General features: G+C 43.9%; 1 protein-coding gene across 4 annotated transcripts; it reads left to right on the plus strand.

Annotated features, from left to right (window-relative positions):
* The first annotated feature begins 3,125 nt into the window (after nt 1–3,125).
* On the plus strand, nt 3,126–24,016 carry LCMT2 (leucine carboxyl methyltransferase 2). 4 transcript variants are annotated; one of them, XM_090134346.1, is made up of 14 exons: nt 3,133–4,460; nt 4,908–5,032; nt 6,950–7,031; nt 7,334–7,514; nt 10,839–10,998; nt 11,965–12,154; nt 12,562–12,669; nt 14,473–14,563; nt 14,970–15,227; nt 15,407–15,637; nt 17,930–18,027; nt 21,502–21,689; nt 21,780–21,915; nt 23,745–24,016. In XM_090134346.1, the coding sequence occupies exons 1-14, from the start codon at nt 4,011–4,013 to the stop codon at nt 23,910–23,912; spliced, it is 2,466 nt and encodes an 821-aa protein (XP_089990472.1). In that variant the 5' UTR covers nt 3,133–4,010; the 3' UTR covers nt 23,913–24,016. The 4 variants fall into 4 exon arrangements, 3 of the variants coding, with proteins under 3 accessions (XP_089990472.1, XP_031465507.2, XP_089990473.1); XM_031609647.2 differs by lacking the exon at nt 3,133–4,460 and adding an exon at nt 4,650–4,722; XR_016463546.1 differs by lacking the exons at nt 17,930–18,027; nt 23,745–24,016 and having other exon boundaries at nt 3,126–4,460.
* The last annotated feature ends 375 nt before the right edge of the window (nt 24,017–24,391 follow it).

The following is a 24,391-nucleotide window of genomic DNA, read 5'->3' on the forward strand; positions in this document are numbered from 1 at the left end:
TAAAGTGGCTAGAGGAACAGCATCCCCATGCATCAGGACCTTAAAGAGAGGCAGAAACTTCCCTAATCGTAAGTTACAGAATCCAATATTGGTCATTTGTCTTTGAAAAACCCAACACCAGACAATGAACGAGTTTGAGTTGTTTAGAGAGAGAAAGCAAACTGAGAAGATGTGATAAAGTCTTTGAATAATACCAACATAAGTGGAATGCAGCATAAAATGATGTAATTGGTGTATCAGAGTATCATGGGTGTTTATTCATAAAATGACAAGTGAATCACTGAATGTAAGTACAACATTTATGTTCAGTAAGGTATTACTTAAAATGAAAAAAAGCACCAGCTTTTTTTTTTCCTTAGTACAGGAACTCTGTACTAATGGTGGGTAAGGAGATGAGGAGTGCTTCCCACCAAGGAGATGAAAGCCAGAGTGGGGGTCAGTATCACTTGATTTGAAGTAGAAAAGCACCTTCGTGCAAGAAGACTTCATTAAAGGCATTTTTCAGACAGCTTAAGTATTTTTAAAGAAAGACATGACCATATCTCTACCTAAGATCAAGCTTTTGTCCTTCAACACAAAATTGACAATATATCTTCATGAAGTTGTAATCTATTAGAAAGGAGATTTTAAAAGACACAGTACTGCAAGGAATAAAACAGGTAAGCAAATCTCATAAAATCGTATTTCCACTGGTATTATAGACTTATTATTATCTTGCTCAGAAATGTACAGTGCTTGTATAGTTAATGACAGTCATAATTCCCTCTCACAGTGTGCAACAACCCTTCCCATTTTGCCTAGGGCTGATACTGGATGAAGTGTCCAAGACTTTCACAAAACATGCCGCTTTAATTTTATCACCATCAGTTGTAGGTAATTCCCCATGATCCTTTGGTCCAAGATCTCTGCAAAACAAAAACAAAAGACAACAAAACCCCATCTCGATATTGATTGCCCTCACATCTCCTCAGCCTGTTCTTTGCACCCTCCTTGATTCATAAACCTAAATCCATTACAATGCTGCTGCAAATATTCTTTCTCCAGTTTAGTATGTTAGCTATATCCTCACCTCATCTCTACTGTACAGTTTCTGTAAGGCAACAAAGCACACCACATCTTTTACCGTTTAAAATCCCTTACAATGGTTTCCTGTGCTTTTTAATTTTTGTTACAAACTACAGGGTAATTACCTATTTCTTCTCTTCTATCATCAGTGGAATCACATCTTTTGGTATCTTCTAAACTTCTTTTTGTCATTCTTTTTTGAAAAAGAGGAGAAAAGATTCCACTGAGCATTGAAGAGACATTGGAACAGGTTGCCCAGAGAGGTTGCCTCCTTCTTGAAGGCATTCAAGGCCAGGGTGGATCACAGAATCGTAGAATGGCTTGGTTTGGAAGGGACCTCAAGGATCATGAAGCTCCAACCCCTTGCCACAGGCAGGGCCACCAACCTCCTCATTTCATACCAGCCCAGGCTGCCCAGGGCCCCATCCAACCTGGCCTTGAACACCTCCAGGGATGGGGCTTTGAGCAACCTGGTCTTGTGAAAGGTATCCCTGCCTCGAGCAGGGGAGTTGGAACTAAGTGACCTTAAAGTTCTCTTTCAACCCAAACCATCCAATGATTCCTTGACAGTGGATTATTTTGGTTTGCAATATATTGGATTAATTTTTTTTCAGGTTCTTAAAAATGACTAGTTGGTTCCTGTGATTGTAACTTGTTTTGTTAATCACTGCCTTTGGTGACATAGCTGTCTTTTGTAAAATATTTAGGATGTACACTCAGGAGTTGCATGTGTGTAGAGGACTTAGAGGTCATGTTGCTTATCTCCACATTTTGCCACATTGGCCTTAGCTTAACAAGGTTTTGCCTTGTAACAGAGGCCTCTGTGGTAATACTAATGTATTTGAATAATAACAGGGTCGAGATCTGAGATTTATACCATCTGTTCTCCCGGATTTTGCCACATTATCCTAGATTAGCAGATGAGTCCAGCTCTCCTCTCTTGCAGTATTTGAGAGCAACAAAACAAATAGGTAATGAAATAAAAAGGTATCAATATAATTAATGTACAGCCCTACTGCTCTGCACAATGCACATATGTCACCTTTATACCATTCCTAGACCTTTTTCCCAGGTGGAAGCTGATAGAGAAACTGTGATGCAGTTGATAACCTTCAGCACACATCCAAGTGATCAGAACAGTAAGAAAGATAAAGGAAAATGCTTCACTGTTCACCCCATGTCAAAGCCCCAACATCTCTGGCCCACCTTGAATTGCAGGCAGACTCTGACACTGCATACAGTGCACCCTCCTGTGGGAGGACAGCACCACTCACTGAACCTTTTGGGGATTCTGGTGTCCCAAACCTCCCATGCTGAGCAGCCCGGCTTCTCGCTCTGGAGCACTCCCTGTTTCTCATCGGGGTTCTCTGCCGTCATCTCTGAGGTCAGGAAGCAAAGGCCACGCCTTGCCTGTTCCTAAACAAAAGACTATAGATAGCTGTATAGCTGTGGCAGCAAATGCTTCTCATTATATACTCCTCTCTCCTCAGACTGCCTGCCCAGTTGGGGGTGGGAGCAGCATGGGGCCCTGAGATGCCTGTGCTGCTCTGCTGTGTGTTTTCTGTTATGTGGGGTGAGGAGTGCATTCCTCACAGGCTTTGAATGTCTGCAAAGCCCCAGAGGAATCCTCAGAAGAGTGGGAGGAGAGAACGGGCACAGAAGTTACCCATGCACATCAGGATAAGGCATCCCTCTCCTGCATTGGCCTGCAAAGGTGTCCAAACCTGATGGAAGTGCAAGTGCTATGGCAGCACACCCTCTCAGTGTGCATTTAAAAGCCTTACACTTCCCACCAACAGAGCTCGTTTAGCTAGGCTTAGTCTGGCAAAACAGATCAAGCGGTGATAAATCTGTCTGCTTGTGTGCTTAGAGTCAGTGCAGGATAGGTAAAGGAATCATTTCAGATTAAGACTGATTGTGAACCAAGAACAGACAGATATAAACTGGCTATTATTACATGCAACAAGAATTCTGGAGACTGCTAGCTATTACAGCAATCAGGCTCTAAAACATCTTTTCAAAGTAAGAAAGACATAGGAGCAAAAATTCCAGAGCCTGATAAAATTGAGTGATTACAGGATTTCATACCTGTGGCAGCTTGCATTTGGACATGGAGGCCCAAGAATTACTGTGCACCACATTCTTTTCCTGCATCACAGAACTCCAATATAGAGCCTCTCCTCATGGAGTATGCATGCAATGCCTTGTACCAAGGGCAGGAAACTAACCTGCCAGTCCCACTCCCTCTCAGCTTTATGTGTCTGATGCCTAGTTCATGTTTCAGTGTCTCTGACAGAGCTTGCACAGAAGATTGTTATGGATATAGAAACATGGGACTGAAAAAAACTTCCTGGGACAGCTGGATGCAGCGTCAAGTGGCCATTCCCCAATTTGTTGCCAAGCATTTTTTTTCATCATCGTTCTCAGGATGCTTGCAGAATTGGGAACATTGCAGGACCTGAAGTATCAGCAGGATGGGATAGCACTGCCTGTGAGCCTTAACTGCAATGAAATCCAAACATCATCTCCAAACTGCAGAGATGGGATGATCAACAAAATAATGAACAGTTCGCATAAAAGAGCCCTGGAGGGAAGTCTTGATATCCCTGGAGAAAGTGATACCCCTGGAGAAAGTGCATACGTCCAGAATATAAACAGAACCACTGAACTGAATCCTGCACTATAACCACATATATGAGCTACTTCAAATCTGCTGGGAATAGCCTAAAAGGCAACTCTACTAAAGTGCACCTCTGAAAAAAAGAAATCTGTATGGTTACTGATGAAATGCTACAAGTAGTAGCAATAGTAGGTTGAGGGGTTAGCTGCATAGGTCCCAGTTAGAAATACGGATGCTGACCATTCTCTGCAGAAGTGACATTTTGTGATTGCAACTGATCAATGCACAACATAATACTGTGTGGACCACAAGATACGTAGAGACAATGAACACAGATGCAAGCATAGTCCTGGTGACACCTTGCTACGGTCAGGCCAGCACGGCCCTTCTACAACTCCCAGTGCAAACCCTAAGGAGAAATAGCAGGAACATCCACCTCCTCTGCAACAGGCCGTGCCCTGCCCGTTTCTCGATCACACTGCAGGTTGTGAGCACTCACAAAACGACGGGCAGCTCCCGTATCAGTTCTGCTCAAGAGCGCACGGAGCTCCGCGCCCTCGGGCAGCTCAGCAGCTCGGTGGGGAACTCAGCCCCGCAAGGCGCTCAGCGCCGCGCTGCCACACCCCAGCACCCCCCGGGGAGCTCCGCACGTCCGCAGCGCCGCACGCATCCTCCGGGCAGCTCCGCGCTCCTCCCGCGTCCGTCCGCTTACCGCGAAGAGGCTGCCCGTTGCCACGGCCGCGCGCCTCCGGCCCTCCCTCGCTGCCGGGCGCAGGTACGGGAGCGCGCTCCCGGGTCCGCCGAGCGCCGCGGCAGCAGCGAGGGGAGGCGGGACGGCCGCGCCCGCAGACGGGGACGCCGCGGAGCCGGGCGGGCGCCGCACGCGGATCGCCCGGAGGCGGCGCTGCGGGGCGGGGCGGGGCAGGCCGCCAGGGGGCGCTACGTCAGCAGCGCCTGCGTCACTGCGCGAGAGCGACGCGTCTCTGCGCGCGACCAGCATGGAGCGCGAGCGGCCGGGCAGGCGGCGGAGCGCGGGCGTGAGTGAGCGCCGACTGCGGAGCGGGGCGGTTCTGCTCGGGAGGGGTCCGGCCGGGCTCTCGGGGCGGCAGGGAGAGGACGCGCCGCGAAGGAGGGTCGGCCGCGCCGGCGGGAGCTGTGCCGTAAGACAGTCGGGCCGCGGCGGGGCAGCGCCCGGTTCGTCACGCGGTTTGTCGTCCCGCAGGTGCGGGGCACGGGCGGCAGCAGCGCCGTCAGCAAATGCTCGGCGGCGGAGCGGGGCTACGTGCGGGACCGCTTCGTGCGGCTCCTCGCGGGCCGGCCGCGGAGGAGAACTGCGCTCATCCACCGGTAGGAACGCACGGTGCGGCTCGGGGCGAGGCGGCGGGCGGAAGGGCGAGCAGCGCCTGCCGGTTCGCGCTGCGCGTGTGAGCGCGGCTCTGCGGGGCGTTCAAGCGCGGGCGCTTACAGTGCGTACCCACGGTGAGCCTTGGCTAATGTGCGGCTGCTCGTACTGACGGCGACTACGGATTGCCAAAGGAGTTTCGTTTGGTAAAACAAATAAATGTCAGGAGCTTGCAGGCCTGCGAGGACAAACGCTGCTAATCACATCTGAAAGTGCATCATCCTGTGTTGAGCTGTCTGTTCGCGTGGTGTTAGCATGCCAAACTAAATTCATGCTAGCAGCTGCATGTTGCTGTTGTTAACGCTGTCTTCCCAAATCTTTGGGTTTCTTTTGAAACGTTTCTGTGAGGTCTGGGGATGGGGATAATGAACGCCTGCTGGAGGAGCTGACGGAGAGGAATGGCTGATGGGAACACCATGAAACTGAGTAAAAGGGAGCACCGAGGAAAAGGAGGCAGCAGCCCCAGCCAGGCCGGGTGGATGCTGAATGTTTTCCAGGAATTCAGTTTTCTTGGTTTTCATCACACAGAAAAAAGAAAACTAACACAGAAAATGAAACTCCTTTCAATTTTCATTTTTGCTCCCTGTTAATGTTCTTGCATGTGCAGCATTCATTTTGTTGTACCCAATAACTGCTGGTTGAGCACATCACCTTGTGCATAAAGGAGTTAATTTCATATTGTCACACCCTCTGATTTGGGGCAGGAAGTGAGATCACAGAATCATAGAATGGCCCGGGTTGAAAGGACCCCAAGAATCATGAAGCTCCAACCCCCCCACCGCAGGCAGAGCCACCAATCTCCACATTTCATAGCAGCCCAGGTTGCCCAGGGCCCCATCCAACCTGACCTTGAACACCTCCAGGGATGGACGGGGCATCCACAGCCTCTCTGGGCAGCTGTTCCAGCACCTTACCACTCTCTCTGTCAAGAACTTCACCCTGACATCCAACCTCAATCCTCCCTCCCTTAACTTCAAACCATTTCCCCTTGTCCTGCTGTTGTCTACCTTTTCCAAGAGCTGACTCCCCTCCTGTTTGTAGGCTCCCTTTAGGTCCTGGAAGGTTCCAATGAGGTCAGCCCACAGCCTTCTCTTCTCCAGGCTGAACAAGCCCAGCTCCCTCAGCCTGTCTTTGTAGTGGAGGTGCTGCAGCCCTCTGATCATCTTTGTGGCCCCCCTCTGGACCCTCTCCAACAGCTCCCTGTCTTTCTTGTATTGTGGACCCCAGAGCTGGACACAGTACTGCAGATGGGGAGTAGAGGGGGACAATCACCTCCCTGTCCCTGCTGGCCACCCCTCTGCTGATGGAGCCCAGGATCCCATTGGCTTTCTGAGCTGCAAGAGCACACTGCTGGCTTATGTTCAGTTTTTCATCCATCAGGACCCCCAAATCCTTCTCTGCAGGGCTGCTCTCAAGGACCGCTCTTTTCAGTCTGTATGGATGCCTGGGATTCCTCTGGCCCAAGTGTCAAACCTTGCACTTTGCTGTGTTGAACCTCATTAGGTGCACCCAGGCCGAGATGTTGGCCAACTGCATTGCAGGAAGCATTCTGACTGTCTGGACTCATCTTTTTTCATCCACGGAATATTTATGTTTGTAGACTCGTGCAGTTAGGATATTTACATGTTTTTTCAGTTATCTGTTGTCTTGGTGGTTAGACACTAAATACAGGGTCTAGATATGACAAAATCATCAGATATCTGCAAGTGCAGACATATAAATATGATTATTGGGTGGAAGCTGAGAGAGAAAAGGTTTGTGGTTTTTTTTGTTTTTTGTTTTTTTTTTTTTGGAATAGACAGTGTAATTCTTAGAGAAATAGGCTTAGTGGACAGCAGTTCCAATTGAATTTCATTCTACAGAGGTTATTATGTCCGTGCCTGTGCTGTAGATCACTGTGTTCAAGATTTCCTGCTGAAGACCAGCGGTCATCCTAGGAGACAGGTACGTTTCCTTTGTCTGGCTGTGCTGACAGCTTTTGCTGTACTTGTATATGAAATGTTTTTTTAGCACCTGTTGTGGTCTTCTCCCAGAATAGGGCAGAGGATCTAATTGGCAGTACTGGTTCTGCATTTGTTACTGACAGAAATATCTATCTAATATTTGCACAAGTTTTTCAACCTCTTCTGGGAGAATACCTGATTTTGTTACTCTGCAGATTGTGTACCTGAACTTGAACGTTCTTCACAGGAAGATGCTCAGGATGCTGCTAGAGTATAACTTGTTTTCTGTCAATTTCTCTGCAGATCCTGTCTCTAGGTGCTGGCTTTGACTCCTTGTACTTCCGTTTGAAAGACATGGATCTTCTACATCACACTGTGATATATGAGGTGGATTTCCCAAGTGTGGCATGCCAAAAAGCTACTCTGATCAAGAGGACTGAAGAGTTATCAGCACTGGTAGAAGATACTGGAGCAGAAGGGTTAGGTATGGTATTTGTGGAAAATGTTCTGGATACTGCATGTGTGGAAGAAGAAAAATAAAGCTTCAGCCTTAAAAAACTGAGGTGTATTAGAATAACTAGGAAGTACATATATGTAGTAAGTACATGTATGTAGTACATGTTTTCTGAAAAAAATTGGAACCATTTGTAAGCATTGGGAGACAACAAGATGCGTAACTGCTAGGAAGTTTTTGACGAGCGGATTATATCAAACAAAGCTCAGTTTCTTTTTGTGGCAACTTTTAAAGTATTGTGTCGAGCTTTGGATTTACCAGCGCAAAGACAATGGCAAACTGTAGCACATACTTTGATGGGTCAGGAGAATGAGAAAGGGCTGAAGCACGTAATGTAGGTGGTAAAGCTGAGAGAACTGGTTTTCCTCAACCTCAAGAGAAGGATGAGTGGTGGGGGATAGTTTTACTGCAGTTTTTAACTACCCAGTGGAAAATTATAATGAAGATGGAGCCAGACTCTTTTGGGAGACAGTAGAACTTGACTGCACAAAGCCTTGAGTAGACTGTTACAGATAACCTTTCAAGTCACCTTTCCACCTAAATGATTCTGTGATTTATGGTCTTTGTGGGTAGGGGAAAAGCTATTATTCCTAAGCATCCTGACTGTAATTGCAGTATTAGTCATTGTGTTATTTGACTTCTTTTAAATCTCCAGGAAGAGGAAAAAATGAATCTTGTGAAAATGCTGTAGAATATAAGCACAGCTGAAGGGCTAGTTTTACAACTAAGTACTAAGTGGCAGTTCATTTGCAAAATGGAGGGATGTAAGGTATGGGGTTCTTGCATCTGATCTCCTTCAAGGTTTACGTTAATGCTCTAGTTGATAGGCTGCGGAAGGTGGAAATGTCAGAATGCAGTAGAAGATGCGGAAGGTGGAAATGTCAGAATGCAGTAGAAGATGCGGAAGGTGGAAATGTCAGAATGCAGTAGAAGATGCGGAAGGTGGAAATGTCAGAATGCAGTAGAAGATGCGGAAGGTGGAAATGTCAGAATGCAGTAGAAGATGCGGAAGGTGGAAATGTCAGAATGCAGTAGAAGATGCGGAAGGTGGAAATGTCAGAATGCAGTAGAAGATGCGGAAGGTGGAAATGTCAGAATGCAGTAGAAGATGCGGAAGGTGGAAATGTCAGAATGCAGTAGAAGATGCGGAAGGTGGAAATGTCAGAATGCAGTAGAAGATGCGGAAGGTGGAAATGTCAGAATGCAGTAGAAGATGCGGAAGGTGGAAATGTCAGAATGCAGTAGAAGATAGAGATAGTTGCAATGTGATAGATGGAATTAGGGTTTTGACAAAGTACAGGAAATGTGTAAATACAGGAAATCTGTGAAGCGTGGGATGAAATACAATAGGCACATGTTCAAGCCACTATGTTTTGACTGTGATCACAGAATTATAGGGTCTGGAAGGGACCTCTGGAACTCATCGAGTCCAACCCCCCTGCAAAACGGGCTCCCTACAGCAGGCTGCACAAGTGGGCATCCAGGCAAATCTGGAATATCTCCAGAGAAGAAGCCACAGCCTCCCTGGGCAGCCTGTTCCAGAGCTCCATCATCCTCACTGTGGAGAAGTTCCTTCTCATATTGGTGCGGAACTTCCTATGCTCCAGTTTATGGCCATTTCCCCTTCTCCTGTCCCCACAGACTGCTGAGAAGAGATTGGCTGTGTCCTTTGGACTCCCACACCTCAGATATTTATAAACATTAATCTGATCCCCTTTTAGTCTTCTTTCCTCAAGGCTGAACAGACCCACGTCACCTCCCTTGCTCTGCTGGCCATGCTCCTTTTAATGCACCCCAGGATCCCATTGGCCTTCCTGGCCAGCAGGGCACACTGCTGGCTCACGGCCAACCTGTCGTCCACCAGGACCCCCAGGTCCTTGTCTGTAGAGCTCCTCTCCAGCAGGTCGTGTCCCAACCTCTATTGATACCTGCGGTTATTCCTTCCCAGGTGCAAGACTCAACACTTGCTTTTGTTACACCGATGAGGTTTGTTACTGCCCAGCTCTCCAGCCTGTCCAGGTCTTGCTGAATGGCAGCACAGCCTTTTGGTGTGCCAGCCACTTCTCCCAGCTTTGTCTCATCAGTGTACTTACTGAGGGCGGACACCTATCCTCTCATCAAAGTTGCTGAAGATTCAGCAAGACCGGACCCAGCACCGACCCCTGGGGAATGCTGCCAGTCAGATTGTTAGTTTAAATACAGGCAGAGAACAGCTACAGAGTTAGACAGAACCCAAGTTGTGGCCTCCCACAAACAATTGCATGTGACTTAGTGACTAGCTCTTCCATAAGCGGGTTTGGTTTCCTCTTGAATCTGTCCACATTTTATATATATTTACAGCATCCTGTGGAAAAGGATTCTGTCCATATCAATAACCTTCCAAGTACTTGAATTAAAAGGTGGGTGTCAAGGGAAATGGGAATATGCTGTTCTCTGTGTCCAGAAAAAGTGATGAGATGGGCAATTGAGATGTGAGAAGGAAATAACAGGAAACACTGGGATGGGCTACTGTTGGAGGCCATTTAGTTTTTTGGTGATGGATGCCTTTGAGAAGTGTGTACATTAATAAATCTCAGGACAGGTATAGTTGGGATTTCACTGGCATGGAAGCAACAGAGCAGCTAACATATACATCTACTATACTACCTAGTTATTTTCAGTCTGATTTTGGCAGAAAAGAATGAAGTAACTTATGATTGATGATAGTCATAAGAAGCATGCCTTTATAATGCTTGCAGATCATAAGCTGGGACCTATTTCTGAGAACAGTGCTCTGTAAGACTAGTCCTAATGTCCGCAGGGAGTTCTCATGATTCAGAATCTAAAGCCATTTTACAGAAATGAAATCTTTTTTTTTGAGATTAAAAAACACAAAATACACAAACCCACAAACTCACATTTTGTAGATGTGAGAGAAGCTGTTTTGCCAAAGCAGTGGTATTTTCTTAGCTTGAATCAAAATGTCTGTGAAGGAGAACGGTGATATAAAAATGTTGTTAAAGTAAAGGTGATAAAGTTTTGTTCGTATAGTAAATATAACTGTTGGAAATTAGTAGTTGAAGTTTGTACTAGTAATAGTGGAATTTCAATTCTGAGTTTATTGGGTCTTTTACTGATGCTTCTGGATGCTACCCTATTATGGTTCATTTAGTTACGGGATTTTCTTGTTTATTTCACAGAAAAGTTGAGTAAGGCATGGTCTTGTGTGTGATTGCTGGTAGTACTGATTTTCCTTGTTTAGGTCTCAGTATTGCATAGCCACTGTAGTGAGTTAGCATTGTTTTTGTCCCACAGGAGTCACCACTGCCTTTTCTGGAAAGGATTATAGATTATTAGGAGTGGATTTATCAGAGCTGCCAAAGCTGAGTGTAGCTCTAGATGAAGCAGGACTGGACACTGAAGTCCCCACCCTTTTCATAGCAGAGGTGGTGCTCACCTACATGGAAAACAGCAGGTCAGTTGAGCTATGCTTTGTTAGCTAGGTTGTAAAATGAGAAGCAGAGACTTCACTGTAAGTCATGGGAGACTTGCTGTCTTAAAACTAAAGCCTCATGAGTTCTGTGGAAGTTCCAAACAGCTCCTTACATTGTAAGTATGATGGAGCAGTTGATTCCCACATCAAAACAGCAGGCAGTGTGCACAGTTGGAACACAGGAGCTTCTGTCTGAACATCTGCAAACGCTTCTTTACTGTGTGAGTGATGGGCACTGTCACAGCTTGCCTAGACAGGCTGTGGAATCTCCCTCCTTGGAGATCTTCAAAAGCTGTTTACAAGGGTGGATAGTGATAGGGCAAGGGGGAATGGTTTTAAAGTGAGACAGGGAGGTTTAGGTTGGATATGAGGAAGAAGTTTTTCACCCAGAGGGTGGTGAGGCACTGGAACAGGTTGCCCAAGGAGGTTGTGGATGCCCCATCCCTGCAGGCGTTCAAGGCCAGGCTGGATGTGGCTCTGGGCAGCCTGGTCTGCTGGTTGGCGACCCTGCACATAGCAGGGGGTTGGACCTGGATGAGCATTATGCTCCTTTGCAACCCAGGGCATTCTGTGATCCTGTTTGGCCATGGTCCTGGGTAGGCAGCTCTGGGTGGTTCTGCTGGTTGGACCAGAGGTTGGACCAGATGATACCCAGAGGTTTCTCCAATCTCATGTATTCTGTGAACCTAAAAGAGAGGTTAAAAAGATAAAAAGAAGAAAAACCCTAAGAACTGTGAGGTTTTTTTGTTTGTTTGTTTTTTAAATTTTGGGGTCTTCTCATCCCAGACTTCCTCTATGAATGGATGAGACTTTCATAGACCCCAGTACAGGTTTCTCTTTTGTATGTTATCTGTCAGGATGCCTTAATAGCGTGCTTTATGTTGCATCTGTCCTATAAGAGGTGGTCCCACAGGTATTTGATTATTCTTATGTATATCTGCCCGACAGGTCAGATGCCTTGATTCAGTGGGCAGCAGAGCATTTCTCTCATGCATGCTTTCTGCTCTATGAGCAGATGCACCCAGAGGACCCCTTCGGACGTGTCATGCAACAGCATTTTAGTCAGCTGAACTCTGCACTTCGTTCTTTGTCTCAATACCCTGATCGTGAAGCACAGCAGAAGCGTTTTTTTGAAAAAGTAAGTACCTGCAGCCCTAAGAGCCATGGGAAACCTGAAACACGTGGAAAAGGGTGTAACCTTAGGTAATTTTAGAAGTCATTACCTGGGCCAACTAGGTTGAAGCAAAAATGGCCAATGCTGCCTGCTCTGGTAATGTGGCTAGTCATTTGAAGGTCCCTTGCCAACAAGCAGCCTGTTTGCTGGTATGGGATTAAGGCAACATATGGGTTCCTTTTAGATTTTTAATGTTAGATATTCTTTAGAAACTTTTAGGCAAGACATCTCATCAGAATTTGAGCTGCTGCTACTTTCCAGCTGGATAGTTTTAAAGACTCATGCAGATGCTTCATTTAGGGTCTTTGTTTTCTTGTGGGAAGTGAGTCTTTTCTTCCAGAAGTAATAATTTTGAAGGATTTCTATTTTAGGGCTGGACTGAGTGCAGCGTCATGGATATGAATGAGTTTTTCACCCGTTGTATTCCAGAAGATGAGCAACACAGAGTGCAGGCTCTGGAGCCTTTTGATGAATATGAGGTAATCCTTTTCAACATTGAAAGAAGACTCTTCTGTGTTAGAAAAGATTTGTGTTCCTTCCTCAGTGAGAGATATCTTAGGGAGGCAATCTCAACATTGCAAAGTAGCTGCTGTTATAAAGGATATTGCTGACGCTGAAAATTTGCAAGTGCTCCAGTTGCAGTTCTTTCAATGCAAAAATCCATCGAGGATTACTTGAATACATAGAATGTATGCCTGGTGTGAGGTTCCTGACCTGCAAACATCTGGGACTATTTCTGGAGGGAGCATATGCTGCTCTTGCATTTCCCTGGGCTGTTAGTGTTTTGTCAGTGTTGAATATGGTTTACTAGCTATATTCAACAGGTATTTTGTTATGTTTTTTTATGTGGCCATTCCTATAATAATGACTGAGTTTATCTACGACTGTATTCTGTGCCATTTTTTATGTTAACTGCTGGCAAATTTGCAAGTGTCAGAAATGTAAGGGAGAAAATAAAACAAGGACAATGAGTAACTTTGAGGTAAGTATTGTGTAAGATAATTACTGGATGTTTCTCATTCTACCTTGTGGTTCTTTGTTTATAATTCTAGAAATGTAATAGCCTGCAGTATGAGAACAGTTTAATGGGTTGTGTTTACTTTGCCGCCAGGCATCGTGAACAAAATTGTTAACTGAAATTCTGACAGATTTGCACAGTGGTGTAGCAGTGTTTTCAGCAAATATTGTAGAGGAAGGAAATTTCTCTTAAAGTGAGAAAGCAGACTTTATATCATTTCGTTACTGAGGACAGTGACAAATCCATGTTGGGATATCTGCGTAGGAATAACGTAATTGATAGCAGAGAGCTCAGTAATTGGCCTTTCAGGTAAAGATAGGGTAAGATCTGGGTCGTACTAGAAACAAGCTTAATGGAATTAGATTAGAAACACAAAATACGTACTTACTGCTGAGGGTGACTAATTTCTAGAATAATTTTCCTAGGACAAATAGTGAACTCTTAAATTTCCAGTATTTACATTCATTTTTTTTATACCATTTTTTGGAAGTTTTGTCTTCACCTAAGATGAAATTTGGGCTCATGATGTTGATGCTGTTATTTCTTTGCGCTTTAAATTTCTTGTTTATGCCACCTTGTCATACAGTCAGGTGAATATATTCAGTCCCCTGGTACTGAACACACTCAATTCCTCAATGTTCACAAAAGCCAGGGTGAACTCTAGTATATTGCTACTGACTTCTTGTGCTGTTTGCCTCTGCTTGTGCTGTTTGCCTACGAGTGATTCCACATTGAGACTGTAAATCATATTTAGGTATTGTCAAATAGCAGAGGCCAGGCTGTATCTTTGAACATTTATGATTTCTTTAGGGTCAGTCATATTTTGTAACATTTGGGGAATCTTAATCCCTCTGGTATACAGCCTTCAGTCCTTTTTATGATCACACCTTGGAAGCATAAAGGGAAGCTAGTTCCAAAGAAGAGCATTCATCATGTAACTTACAATACAGCTATGGAACTCGTTGCTATAGAATGTGTGTGTGAGTTTAAAGAGCAGCTGGATAGTTCATGATGAGAAAACCACCCAGAGTTATTTGATGAAACAGGGAATCCCTGGGCTGTATACTTTTGAGGGTTAGAAGAGACTGTACAAACTTGTTCTTTCTCAGATTCAGTTTTAGGCTTCTGATTTTGGCCATTGCTGGAAATACTGTTAAGTAAGTTTCATTTATGACTTTTTGCTCTGGCCATTCATTACTACCCTTTGGTCTGAGATCTTGAGAGCGCACGCTTGTTTTTGTTTGTTTCTTTTGGCTTGATACAGGAATGGCATCTGAAGTGTTCTCATTACTTTGTCTTGACTGCATCAAAGGGGATGGAACCCTCCTGGACTCCATTATTATCCAACGTGACAGGTACGTACTGGCTAGTTTTTGTAGTACTCTTTTATCTCTCACAGGCTCCTCTGATAGATTTTAGGAGACGGTAAAACCCTGGAATGAACACATGAGATGGTAATATCCAGTTGGCTTTTTCCATTCTCATTCACTAAGGACTGCTCATTGCCAGGTGAAACCAGCCCGACAAATTCCTGCTTTTGTCTGCTTGCTTTCTTTAGGGAGCAGCAAGCAGAAGCGCAAAGTTGGTGTAGGATAGTTGAATGTGATGCAGATTGATTTCTATGGCATGTCAGATTGTCAGTTGGCTGCATCAACTCACTTTGCAATTTTTTGTTTTATTTTATTTTTAAAGCTAAAAAGTATAAGTGTTGGTTCTTGTTTGTTTGAAATTGACGTTGTTTTGTTCTTCGTTGGCTTGCAGTTCCTCCTCATCATGGCCCTATCAGGTTGGCTGGGAGTGTCAGTGCATTGGCATGTGCAGCTCAGTCTGAAGTTCTTGGCTTGAGACGTTACGGTCACCACTCCGCTCTTATAAAACCCAATGTGATTCTGACCACTGGAGGCTTTGGGGAGGAGAATGGACATCACTGTCGTATGAGGAGTTTTCATGTTCTTATGAAGTATGCAGGCTCCTGGCAAACCAGATGTGTGAAAAAGGAAAATCCTGATAAAAGATGGGGTAAGTGTTTCAAGTGAGACACTGATGGCAGGGGTAAGGGAGATGTTTGTGCTAGCAGTGAAATGTGTATCAGTAAGTGATGTCACAGTGCAATTATGCTGGCAGGCAGAGAGATGTGAAGGTTCTGAAAGTCACAGGAGAAACAACAGTGTGACCTGTGGTATCTTCTGTCTCTCCAGGTGAGCGACTGTACCATACTGTGTCATGTCTCTCAGACAGCCTAGCCCTGGTGGTAGGAGGACGAACATCCCCATCAAATGCAGCTTTGGGAATGTTGTGGCTGAGGTTCCCCAAAATCTGTGATGACTCAGGTCCAGGTGATGTTATTGTGGAGCCTGTAAGTCTGCAGCCTGCTGCTGAACCAGCTGCTTCACGTTGGAGGCACAGTACAACTGAAGTAATATTCAAAGGTAAAAAGGTTGGAAAGAGTGGAGATGCATTCTGAAATTTCTGTATGGGTTGGTCCTGTGGCCAGGTCTTCCTGTGCTCTTGCCCTTGGAGAACACAGAAGAGCATGCACACTTCTCTTCCTGCCATTATGCTGTTCCCACTGTTGGCGTACTCTGTATGCTGTGCTGTTTCTCCTTCCTTTAGGAAAATGGCTGGTAGATAGAGAGGCTCCTGTGTAAGAAGTGATATAACTAGACTGGGATTCTTCTAACTGGAGGAGAGTTGAAGGGACAGACTGTGAGCAAAGAAACTATTTAAACAGGGTGGTATGAAGGACAGACAAAGAGGAAGACCGAAGCACCAGCTGGAATTGTTAAGCACATTTCAGTAAAACTAAAAATTTTCCTTATTAAGTATTGCAATTATTCTCTGAAGCTGCTTGTTGCAGTATGCTATATATTGAAAGTTAACCTGAACTTAAGAAGCAGAGTGGGTAAATTCACAAAAGAAAAATCTGTTCAGGGCTTTTAAATTAAAATGACTTAAATACCTGCTTTTAGCTCCTGTTGAAAATGGGATGTAGGATGCGGTGATCTGATCTGTTGCTCTACTTGCTGTTACTATCACCTAATGAGTGCTCTCTAAAAGAGCAAAGAAATTAAACAGCACCCTTTTTGAAACTCTTACTTCTTGAAGTATGATAATTTCTTATTTCATAGGCCATGTTATCTCCAGTGGTAAGCAGAATTGGAACCTGGGGATGTAATCTGTTCTGGAAGAGTAATTCTTTGAGTTCATTTATGACTGATGTGTTTCATGCTTCATCTCACCAGAAAGAAGATTTAGAACTTCCTCTCCAAAGGATAATGTTTTAGTTTTAGAGCATTATGGACCAGGATACCTAGTTCTTTTTCCAGAAGTGCCTCAGAAAAAATGCTGTACTTCTAGTAGTAGTTAGTAACTATTCCTGAGTTGTGAGGTCTAGAATCAAGATTGGCAGTGACACACTGCAGGCTTATCTAGTAAAAGATTTTCACTGTAAGGGGCAAAAACTTAAAGTTAATAGCAAGTAGTTGGTGAGATTGACAGTGAAATTCAGGAGGTGGAAGCTGTCCTTAAGCTGTTTAATTCTTCACTAGGAGCTATTGCAGGGGAACGCCACAGGAATTACATAGTGATCATTAGTCTGTAGCATACTTTGAGTTTGTGAAACAGTGTTCATTTGAGACCATAATGCAATTTAGAGTTCAGCTTTCCAAACTAAGTTTTCTATAAAAAAGTAAATGCTAAATGGAGGGATAATGGAGCATTATTCATTATAAATAATGAAGTATTTTTAAAATCTTTGTTAGAGTGCACTGCATCATTTTTGCCATGATTGTGCTTTGTAGAAAAATTATGTTACTTGCACAGTCCATTATGAGGATATGGCTCACATCCTTGACATCTACCCAGAGTATTCTTTTAGCTTTTATACCTCCTTTTTGAGATCTCTTTAGGTTAACTCCTACTCATTTAAATTATCCTTTATTTCTCCTTTTGTGTGGATAAATATACCTTCTAGTTTTATGAAGCTTAGCCTCTGTTATTGTTTTGGTTAAATCTGTGTCGTTATGTTGATATGATTTGTGTTCTTAAGAGTTGTCTAGTTTTGTTATGGAATCACTGGAATCGCTTTATTATGTATCACTGGAACAGGCTGCCCAGGGAGGTTGCGGAGTCTCCTTCTCTGGAGATATTCAAGACCCACCTGGACACCTACTTGTGTGACCTGCTTTAGGGAACCTACTTTGGCGGGGGGGTTGGACTCGATGATCCCTGGAGATCCCTTCCAACCCCTACGATTGTGTGATTCTGTGATTATTTCAATTGCCCAAATTTTCATTTCTTAATGCCATTAAGTATATTCTAAAAAAAATGTTTTTTTCCCTTTTGGCTTTGTGACTTTGGTTTTTGAATAACGTTCAGGCTTTGAACAGTCTGTTGGTGCATGATAAATAAGTGGATGATGGAAGTCTTCTGAATGATCACAGGCCTAAGGAATACATCATCTAAGTGAAAATACTTTCAGTCTTCTAACCCATGTGCCTTGTGTCTGGTCTTTCTGTTTGTTTTTGTCTTACAAGACTAATGTTCGTATCTGTGAAACAGTTTATTGCATTGATTGCTGAAATATGAAATGTTCATCAAATTGCAGGACACTTTCTTATAAAACTGTATGAGCAGATATCTTGGATTAGCTTTCCTTATGTGCAGGTAGACACTTTTGCTTTTGCAACATATCAAATTCTAATCTTTCCACCTGGTTTTAGGAGAGAAGTACCTGTTTATGTATGGAGGCCGCTCTGTTGTGGAGCCGGTGCTTGGGGATTGGTATTTCCTGCACATCCCAGAAATTTCCTGTGCTACGGTAAGAACTGAGGGAGACTGGGGATAGAAATTGCTGCTGTATTGGAAGCTCAGCTAAACCACAGCAGTACATTTAAGCAGATGGCGCCGGCAGTACTGTTGTACTCCACACTGTTTGGTGTAGAGGTAACTTCTAAACGCTTTCCTATTGACTGGATCGCAGTCTTCAGAGAACAGCTGTAAGGGAGGGTATCTGGAGGTCATCTAGTCCAACCCCCCTAAAGCCATCGGAACAGATTGCTCAGCTCATTGAGTGCTTGGGTTATGATGACATCCAAGGATGGAGACTCGGCAACCTCTTTGGGCAACCTGTTCCAATGGCTGACCACCCTCATAATAGAACGTGAGGGTTTTTTAATGTGTAAGTGGTTTTCCTAATGATTTTATTTCAGTTTGTGGCCATTTTCTCATGTTCTGTCTTGGATACATCTGAGAACGTTCTTTCTTCATGCTCCTTCATCTCTCCCATTGGACACTTATGCATATTGATAAGATTTCCCTGTGAATATTCTCTGTGTGAGGTTCCTGTCCCGTAATTCTATTTGTGGTACTTTACTGGACTCACTGCATCAATTCCCTGGTTTCCTTGTACTGAAGAATGCAGAACTAGCCACAGTGCTCCATGTGTTGGACTTGATGATCTTCAAAGTTTTTTTCCAACCTGACTGATGCCTGAAATTGTTTCTCCTCATGCTCAGGACTTCTTAAGTCCCATTGTTCAGCTTCAATTCTTCCCATTTTTCCAGCCTGTTGTGTTCTCTGGCAGCATAACCAGCTGATACGTTAGATGTGCCTTTTTATCATTTATCATACCCTGATTGTTCTGGGTATCTCTGAAGTGCCTGGAGGTAATATGCCTAGAAGTTATTGTTGTTAGCAATGAAATACCAAAAAAAAAGCAGAGAAAGTTGATTGTCTTTAGTCATACTATCTTTCAAACAGAAATAGATTATGAACTCCAGACTACATGGAGGAACTTCTGTTAATAGCTGTTAAAAGTAGTGACCACCTCCAGCAGCTTTGGGACCTGAGAATTCCTCCTTCCATGGAAGGAGCCCTGTCCTGTGTGCCTCAGGACCACCCAGGATGTGTATGTCCCAGGACAACATACATGGCAGTTTCTTTTCCCATTTGCAGATTCAACCAGTAATGGAGGTGAGCATACATCCCAGAGACATGCACATGAACACGAGCACATGTAGAATACACTGGTATGGCCATCTGCACTGACTGCTGCCAATAAGATAATGCTTTCAGCAGCACACATTCAACATTACAAGGACTCACATAAAATGTAGATAGCCCACTTCTTTTCCTCTTCTTTGTCTGATAAGAATTCAGGTTCACTGATCAATGCATATATGCCCTCACCCTGTAGACTGACAGGCACATGCAGATTTGTAGTTCCCTCATGTCTCAGGATATTCCCTATATATATAGCTGGTACCTCTGACCAGATCCTGAGCCCTCCTGCCTGCTCTGAGTCTGCTGCTTGCCAGCTAGTCTGGCTTGAAATTTGCTAGCAAACAGAAATGCACACACTTACTTCACAGGCACCTTGCACTCATGGATCCTGTGAGTACCACTGTGTAATAATAATACCTATGTGTGTCTAAGGCCCTGTACCAAGTACTGGAGGCTGGTTGGACCAGCTGACTGGACTAGCTCCAAGTTTTTTAGCAAATGAGGGATGCACATCCCACACATATGAGGTTCAAGGAAGGAATAATAAACACAGTGGTCTCCTTTCCAGGAACTAGCATCTGGGCACAAGAGCCCAGATGACCCATAGTTCTACTCCAGCAGCTGATGCTGAGACTCTGACTTGTTTCAGTTGCCTAAGTTGCCCAAGTAGTTGCACGTAGGACCTGCACAGTTCCTGTTACCAATGGTCTCATCCCAGTGACTGGAGCTTTACTTGTTCCAGTTGTTGGGTGATGCTCTCACTACAGGACCAGACTGCCACTGGTCTCTGCAGTAGAGCAGTAATAGCTGGCACTCTGGATACAGAGCCTTTGAGAGCCATGAAATTGCTCTCACTGGCACCAGAGAACCTGGAGTCCTTCACCGTATTAGTGACTCTGCTGGCCTCATGTTTCCTAATGCATGTCTCTGTAGTTGCAGACGCATAGTCCCAGTATCTCTCCTACTAACGTGTACTGAGTATTTTGGCAAAGATAGTTAAGAAAGTATTTAATCAAAGGTAAGATATACTGTGGTGACTAGGCCTTGGGCTCAGTGAGGCAATTGTACTAAACAGTGACTGTTTATATGTGATTAGCCCCCTTGTAGTCTTCTTTCTGTCTATTCTTCATCTTTGTTCCTCAACAATCCCCTTTGCCTTAAAAAAGTCCTTAATAAGTTTTGTGTAGTCCTATGGGCCCCCTCACTCCGAGTATCCTGAATCCCAATGTTCCGGATTCCTTTTACCTTACAATTTGCAAGGTCCAGGCTGGCCCTCTCTGAAGCCATGCTTGGAATTTCATAATGGTCCGTGGATATTAGTACTGGAGACTTTTGGCTTATTGTATTAAACTAGTACGTTTCATCTAGATCTTCAAAGATTAGCTGAGTTTAAAAATAGTGAGTAGCACAGGGTGAGAGGTTGATAATAATAAGAAATCACAAGCTAAACGTGTAAGAAACGTGATGCTGTGGAAGACCTAAACTGTGTGTTCAGATTTACAGGGAAGATTGAAGAACTTAGAGCTACTGAGTTGGTAGAAGATTCAAGATAGTAATACTTTTCAAATATGTAAAATAGAGCAACAGAGGGCAAATTATTCTCTGAATTTATTTTGGATAGTCTATAGAAAAGACAGCTTTAACTAGATACTGAGAAAAGCTTTTAATTGTGAAGATAGTAGAGTGCTGCAAGAAATGCTTCTGAAAGTCTGCACTGACAAACTACTGGATGACTCTTGCCAGACGCTAATAAATATCATTATGTTTGCCTTAGGAGGGACAAAATGGTCCCTGAAATTTTTCCCACAGTTCCTAGATATTCTTTTAGCAGTGCTTTTTCTGAGGGTTTTCTTTCTGCCCATTTGTCCTGCAGCTCAGTTTCTTCTCTTGCTTCATGCTCTGAGTCACTGATGACAGTTTTGTGACTCAGTTGTTGTAAACTTGTGGTTCTCAGGTGAGAGGAGCATGCAAGAAGGACAGTGTTACCTCTAATAATAATGTGCAGAACTAAAACCCTGTAAAGACTGAGTAACTTATATTCTTAGAGCCAGAGAAGTATTGAAAATACTGTAGATGGAAACACTTCTGTGTAGCCATTCTTAGAGGAATCAGCCCTGCGTGCAGGTGGAAGGCTTTTTTATTGCTCCTTATCGTGCCTATTTGGTCTGTTCTCCTCCCCGACTATTCCTATCCTCTGCCAGGAAGGGAAGGGAAGAGATTTGATATCATAACCACAGGAAATGCAATATGAATAGAGGCACACTTCAGGCTTGGACTTCTGTTGTCACAGATTCCTGTCGAGGGTCCGGTACCAGAAGGTCGCCACTCTCACAGTGCCTGCAGTTGGAAAGGAGGAGTGCTGATTGCTGGAGGTTTGGGAGCAGCTGAGCAGCCCTTAAATTCAGTTTTCCTTCTAAGGGAGACTGAACATGGCTTTCGGTGGCAGATTGTAGAGACACAGCCTCCTCTCATCCCAAGGTAAGCAGAAGGCATTTAGTAGTGAATTCTAGGCCTGCCTCTAGCTGTCTCTCCTTACTAATGGAATACAATGGAATGTTAAACTCACAGGTATTCACATACTGCGCATGTGCATGATGGAAAACTTGTGCTTGTTGGTGGAGTGTGGTTTCACTCGCTGCGTGTGCCAGGCATCACTATCATTGACTTAATGACTGGTCTGTGCTTGGACTACACAATTAATGCGGTAAGTACTGGAATTTTTCTTTCAGGACAGGCAGTATTGTGTGAAAGAAAGTGGTAGCTTCAAGGTCATTCCCAGAAATGGAATAGAGAATGCAAAGGAGTCAAATTTATGAGTGGAATAAACATTTCCCTGTTTGCATGATGTAACAAATTTCCTGACATAGCGAGGATAGGATTCACATATGAAACTGGAATTTGTGATTACTATATATAACTATATATATATTACTATATGTAAAAATATATTTTATAATATATAAGCAGTATGTGTACGCCTGGCTGCCTTTTCTTCATTTTCCTGAAAATATAAAGCATAAAGCATGTTTGTATGTAGTGTAGTGTTTTCTTATTCTCTACAGCAGAAGTTAGAAGGGAATTAGTATCCTTTAGATAAAAGAGGCTACTCATGTTTGATAGCAGCGAATACAATATGAAGTTTTATCTAAAATAATATAACTTCTAAATGTTACTGAGTGAGTAGATGCAGATTGATTGGGAGCTGCCTTTTGTTTATGATGTCTTTCCTTGAACTAAGCCTGCCAGTACTGTGCTAAAGTGTTGTACTAGTAGGTACGTAGTACCCAGTGTGGATTGGTCTCAAGTTTTGAAAGACTGGAAATGTCAGTGACTTTCTGTGTAGTTAGTATTACTGCTAGTGTTATTGCTTTGGTGTCCACCAGGACTCCCAAGTCCTTTTCTGCACTGCTGCTTTCCAGATGGATGGTCCCAGCAGGTCCTGGTGCCTGGGTCTGCTCAGGACTTCGCATTTCTCCTTAACTCTGGGAGGTTTCTGTTAGCCCATTTCTCCAGCCTGTCACAGTCCCTCTGGATGCCAGCATGGCAGTGATGTATCTGCCACTGCTCCCAGCTTTGTGTCAGCTGCAGACTTGCTGTCCATCGTGAAGATAAGTAATGGAGATGTCAGAGGGGACGGTCCCAGCTGTGACGCCTCCAAATGGGCTTTATGCTATGGATTACCAGTCTCTGGGCTTGGCCATGTGGCCATTTTCCAGCCCACCTCGATATCTGCTCAACTAGCCCATGCATCAACAGTTTGTGTATGTAGATCTTGTGGGGACAGTGTTGAAGGCCTTACTGAAGTCTAGGTAAACAATATCTACTGGTCTCCTCTTAATCTACCATGTAGAAAGCCATCAGGTTGGTCAAGCATGAATTCCCCTTGGTGAATCCGTGCTGACTACTCCTGGTGGTTTTCTTGTCCAGTAATTCTAAGGGCCTGATGAGTTCAAAGACATTTTCTCATTCTCAGTCACTGAACTGAAAGTTGTTCAGTGAATGGAGTATCCTTGAGGAGCACATCATGGTCTCCTTGCTGTTATGTTTTTCTCTTTTTGTCCACCGTTGTGGGTGCTGTAGTTGATTGACCAGCTGGTTCCCAATAGGTGTATTGTGGCTGTTCTTAATTTTCCAATGAGAGTAGCTATATGAAATACTTCTACAGCACTGTATGAGATGATATTTGTTGAAGTCCTGTATGTTCAAGGATAACTTTCTAAGTCAGATCTAGTTTGGTGGAAGCAGTAATTGAAACTGCATTTACCAAATGCCTAACTGATGAAGTGAATCCTCTTCCCTTTGCTTCCTAGTGGGGGAAAAAAAAAGTCTCACACTAAGATTTTGATTTTTGAGTCATTTGGACAAGCCACAAGTTCTGTGTCTTGAGCACTTTGTCCAGACATCCTTTTCCTCAGTGTCCAGTTCATTGTCTTGACCTTTGTGTACCTCTCCATAATGTGACTGGCTGGTGTCCTCCAGACTATGCAAGCTTCTTTTTCATCCTAAGGATTTGAAATTCCTCTTCTTTTTCAGGAACATTTGGAGTGGCCTTTAATGCTGCATAATCATAGCAGTGTTTTCCTGCCAGATGAGAAGGAGTTGTTGCTTATTGGTGGTGGTGGGAACTGCTTCTCCTTTGGGACACACTTGAATCCAAATCCTATCTCATTGAACCTCAGCAGCATTCTGACCAGCCACTAACAGGGACCGTACAGGACTGAACTGTAATGCTCCACCATGATGTGACATCTGTTTACCTGCAAGTCCAAGCAAAATGTTACTTACAATGTTTTTTGTATCCTGAATGCATCTGTAAAGGTGGGATAAGAAGAAGGGATTAAGAAGTGAAGTTCTGTCAAGGGGTAGCATATCTCATCTGTCTTTTTTTTTTTTTTTTAAGTCCTTTTTTGTGTTGTTTTAAACAATATTTTTCCAGAACTAGCTCTATAGCCCTTAGAGGTGAAGTAAGGAACAGTGTTGTGTTCAAAAGTGATGTAAGTTTACACAGTGCTGACTTGTAGGTAAAGAGAAGTCACTGAGTCAAGAAGCCATTGGAAATATGCAACTAAGCATAACTAAATGTGAAACAGAATGTGTCGTTAGTCATACTTGAATGTTTCTAAAGGTCTTTGTAAGGGTATATGGAAGGAGAGTGTCTACTCCTTTAAGGATATCTGGTC

The sequence above is a fragment of the Phasianus colchicus genome, chromosome 1 (genome assembly GCF_987193195.1).
Source record: "Phasianus colchicus chromosome 1, bPhaCol1.hap1.1, whole genome shotgun sequence".
Taxonomy (NCBI): domain Eukaryota; kingdom Metazoa; phylum Chordata; class Aves; order Galliformes; family Phasianidae; genus Phasianus; species Phasianus colchicus.

Excerpts from the sequence above, each read along its gene's own strand:
- LCMT2 (XM_090134346.1), top strand. The coding sequence starts at position 4,011 with ATGAACACAGATGCAAGCATAGTCCTGGTGACACCTTGCTACGGTCAG. Across the intron at positions 7,515-10,838 it reads TACTGGAGCAGAAGGGTTAG|GAGTCACCACTGCCTTTTCT; the intron begins GTATGGTATTTG and ends TTTGTCCCACAG. Across the intron at positions 12,155-12,561 it reads AGAAGCGTTTTTTTGAAAAA|GGCTGGACTGAGTGCAGCGT; the intron begins GTAAGTACCTGC and ends TTTCTATTTTAG.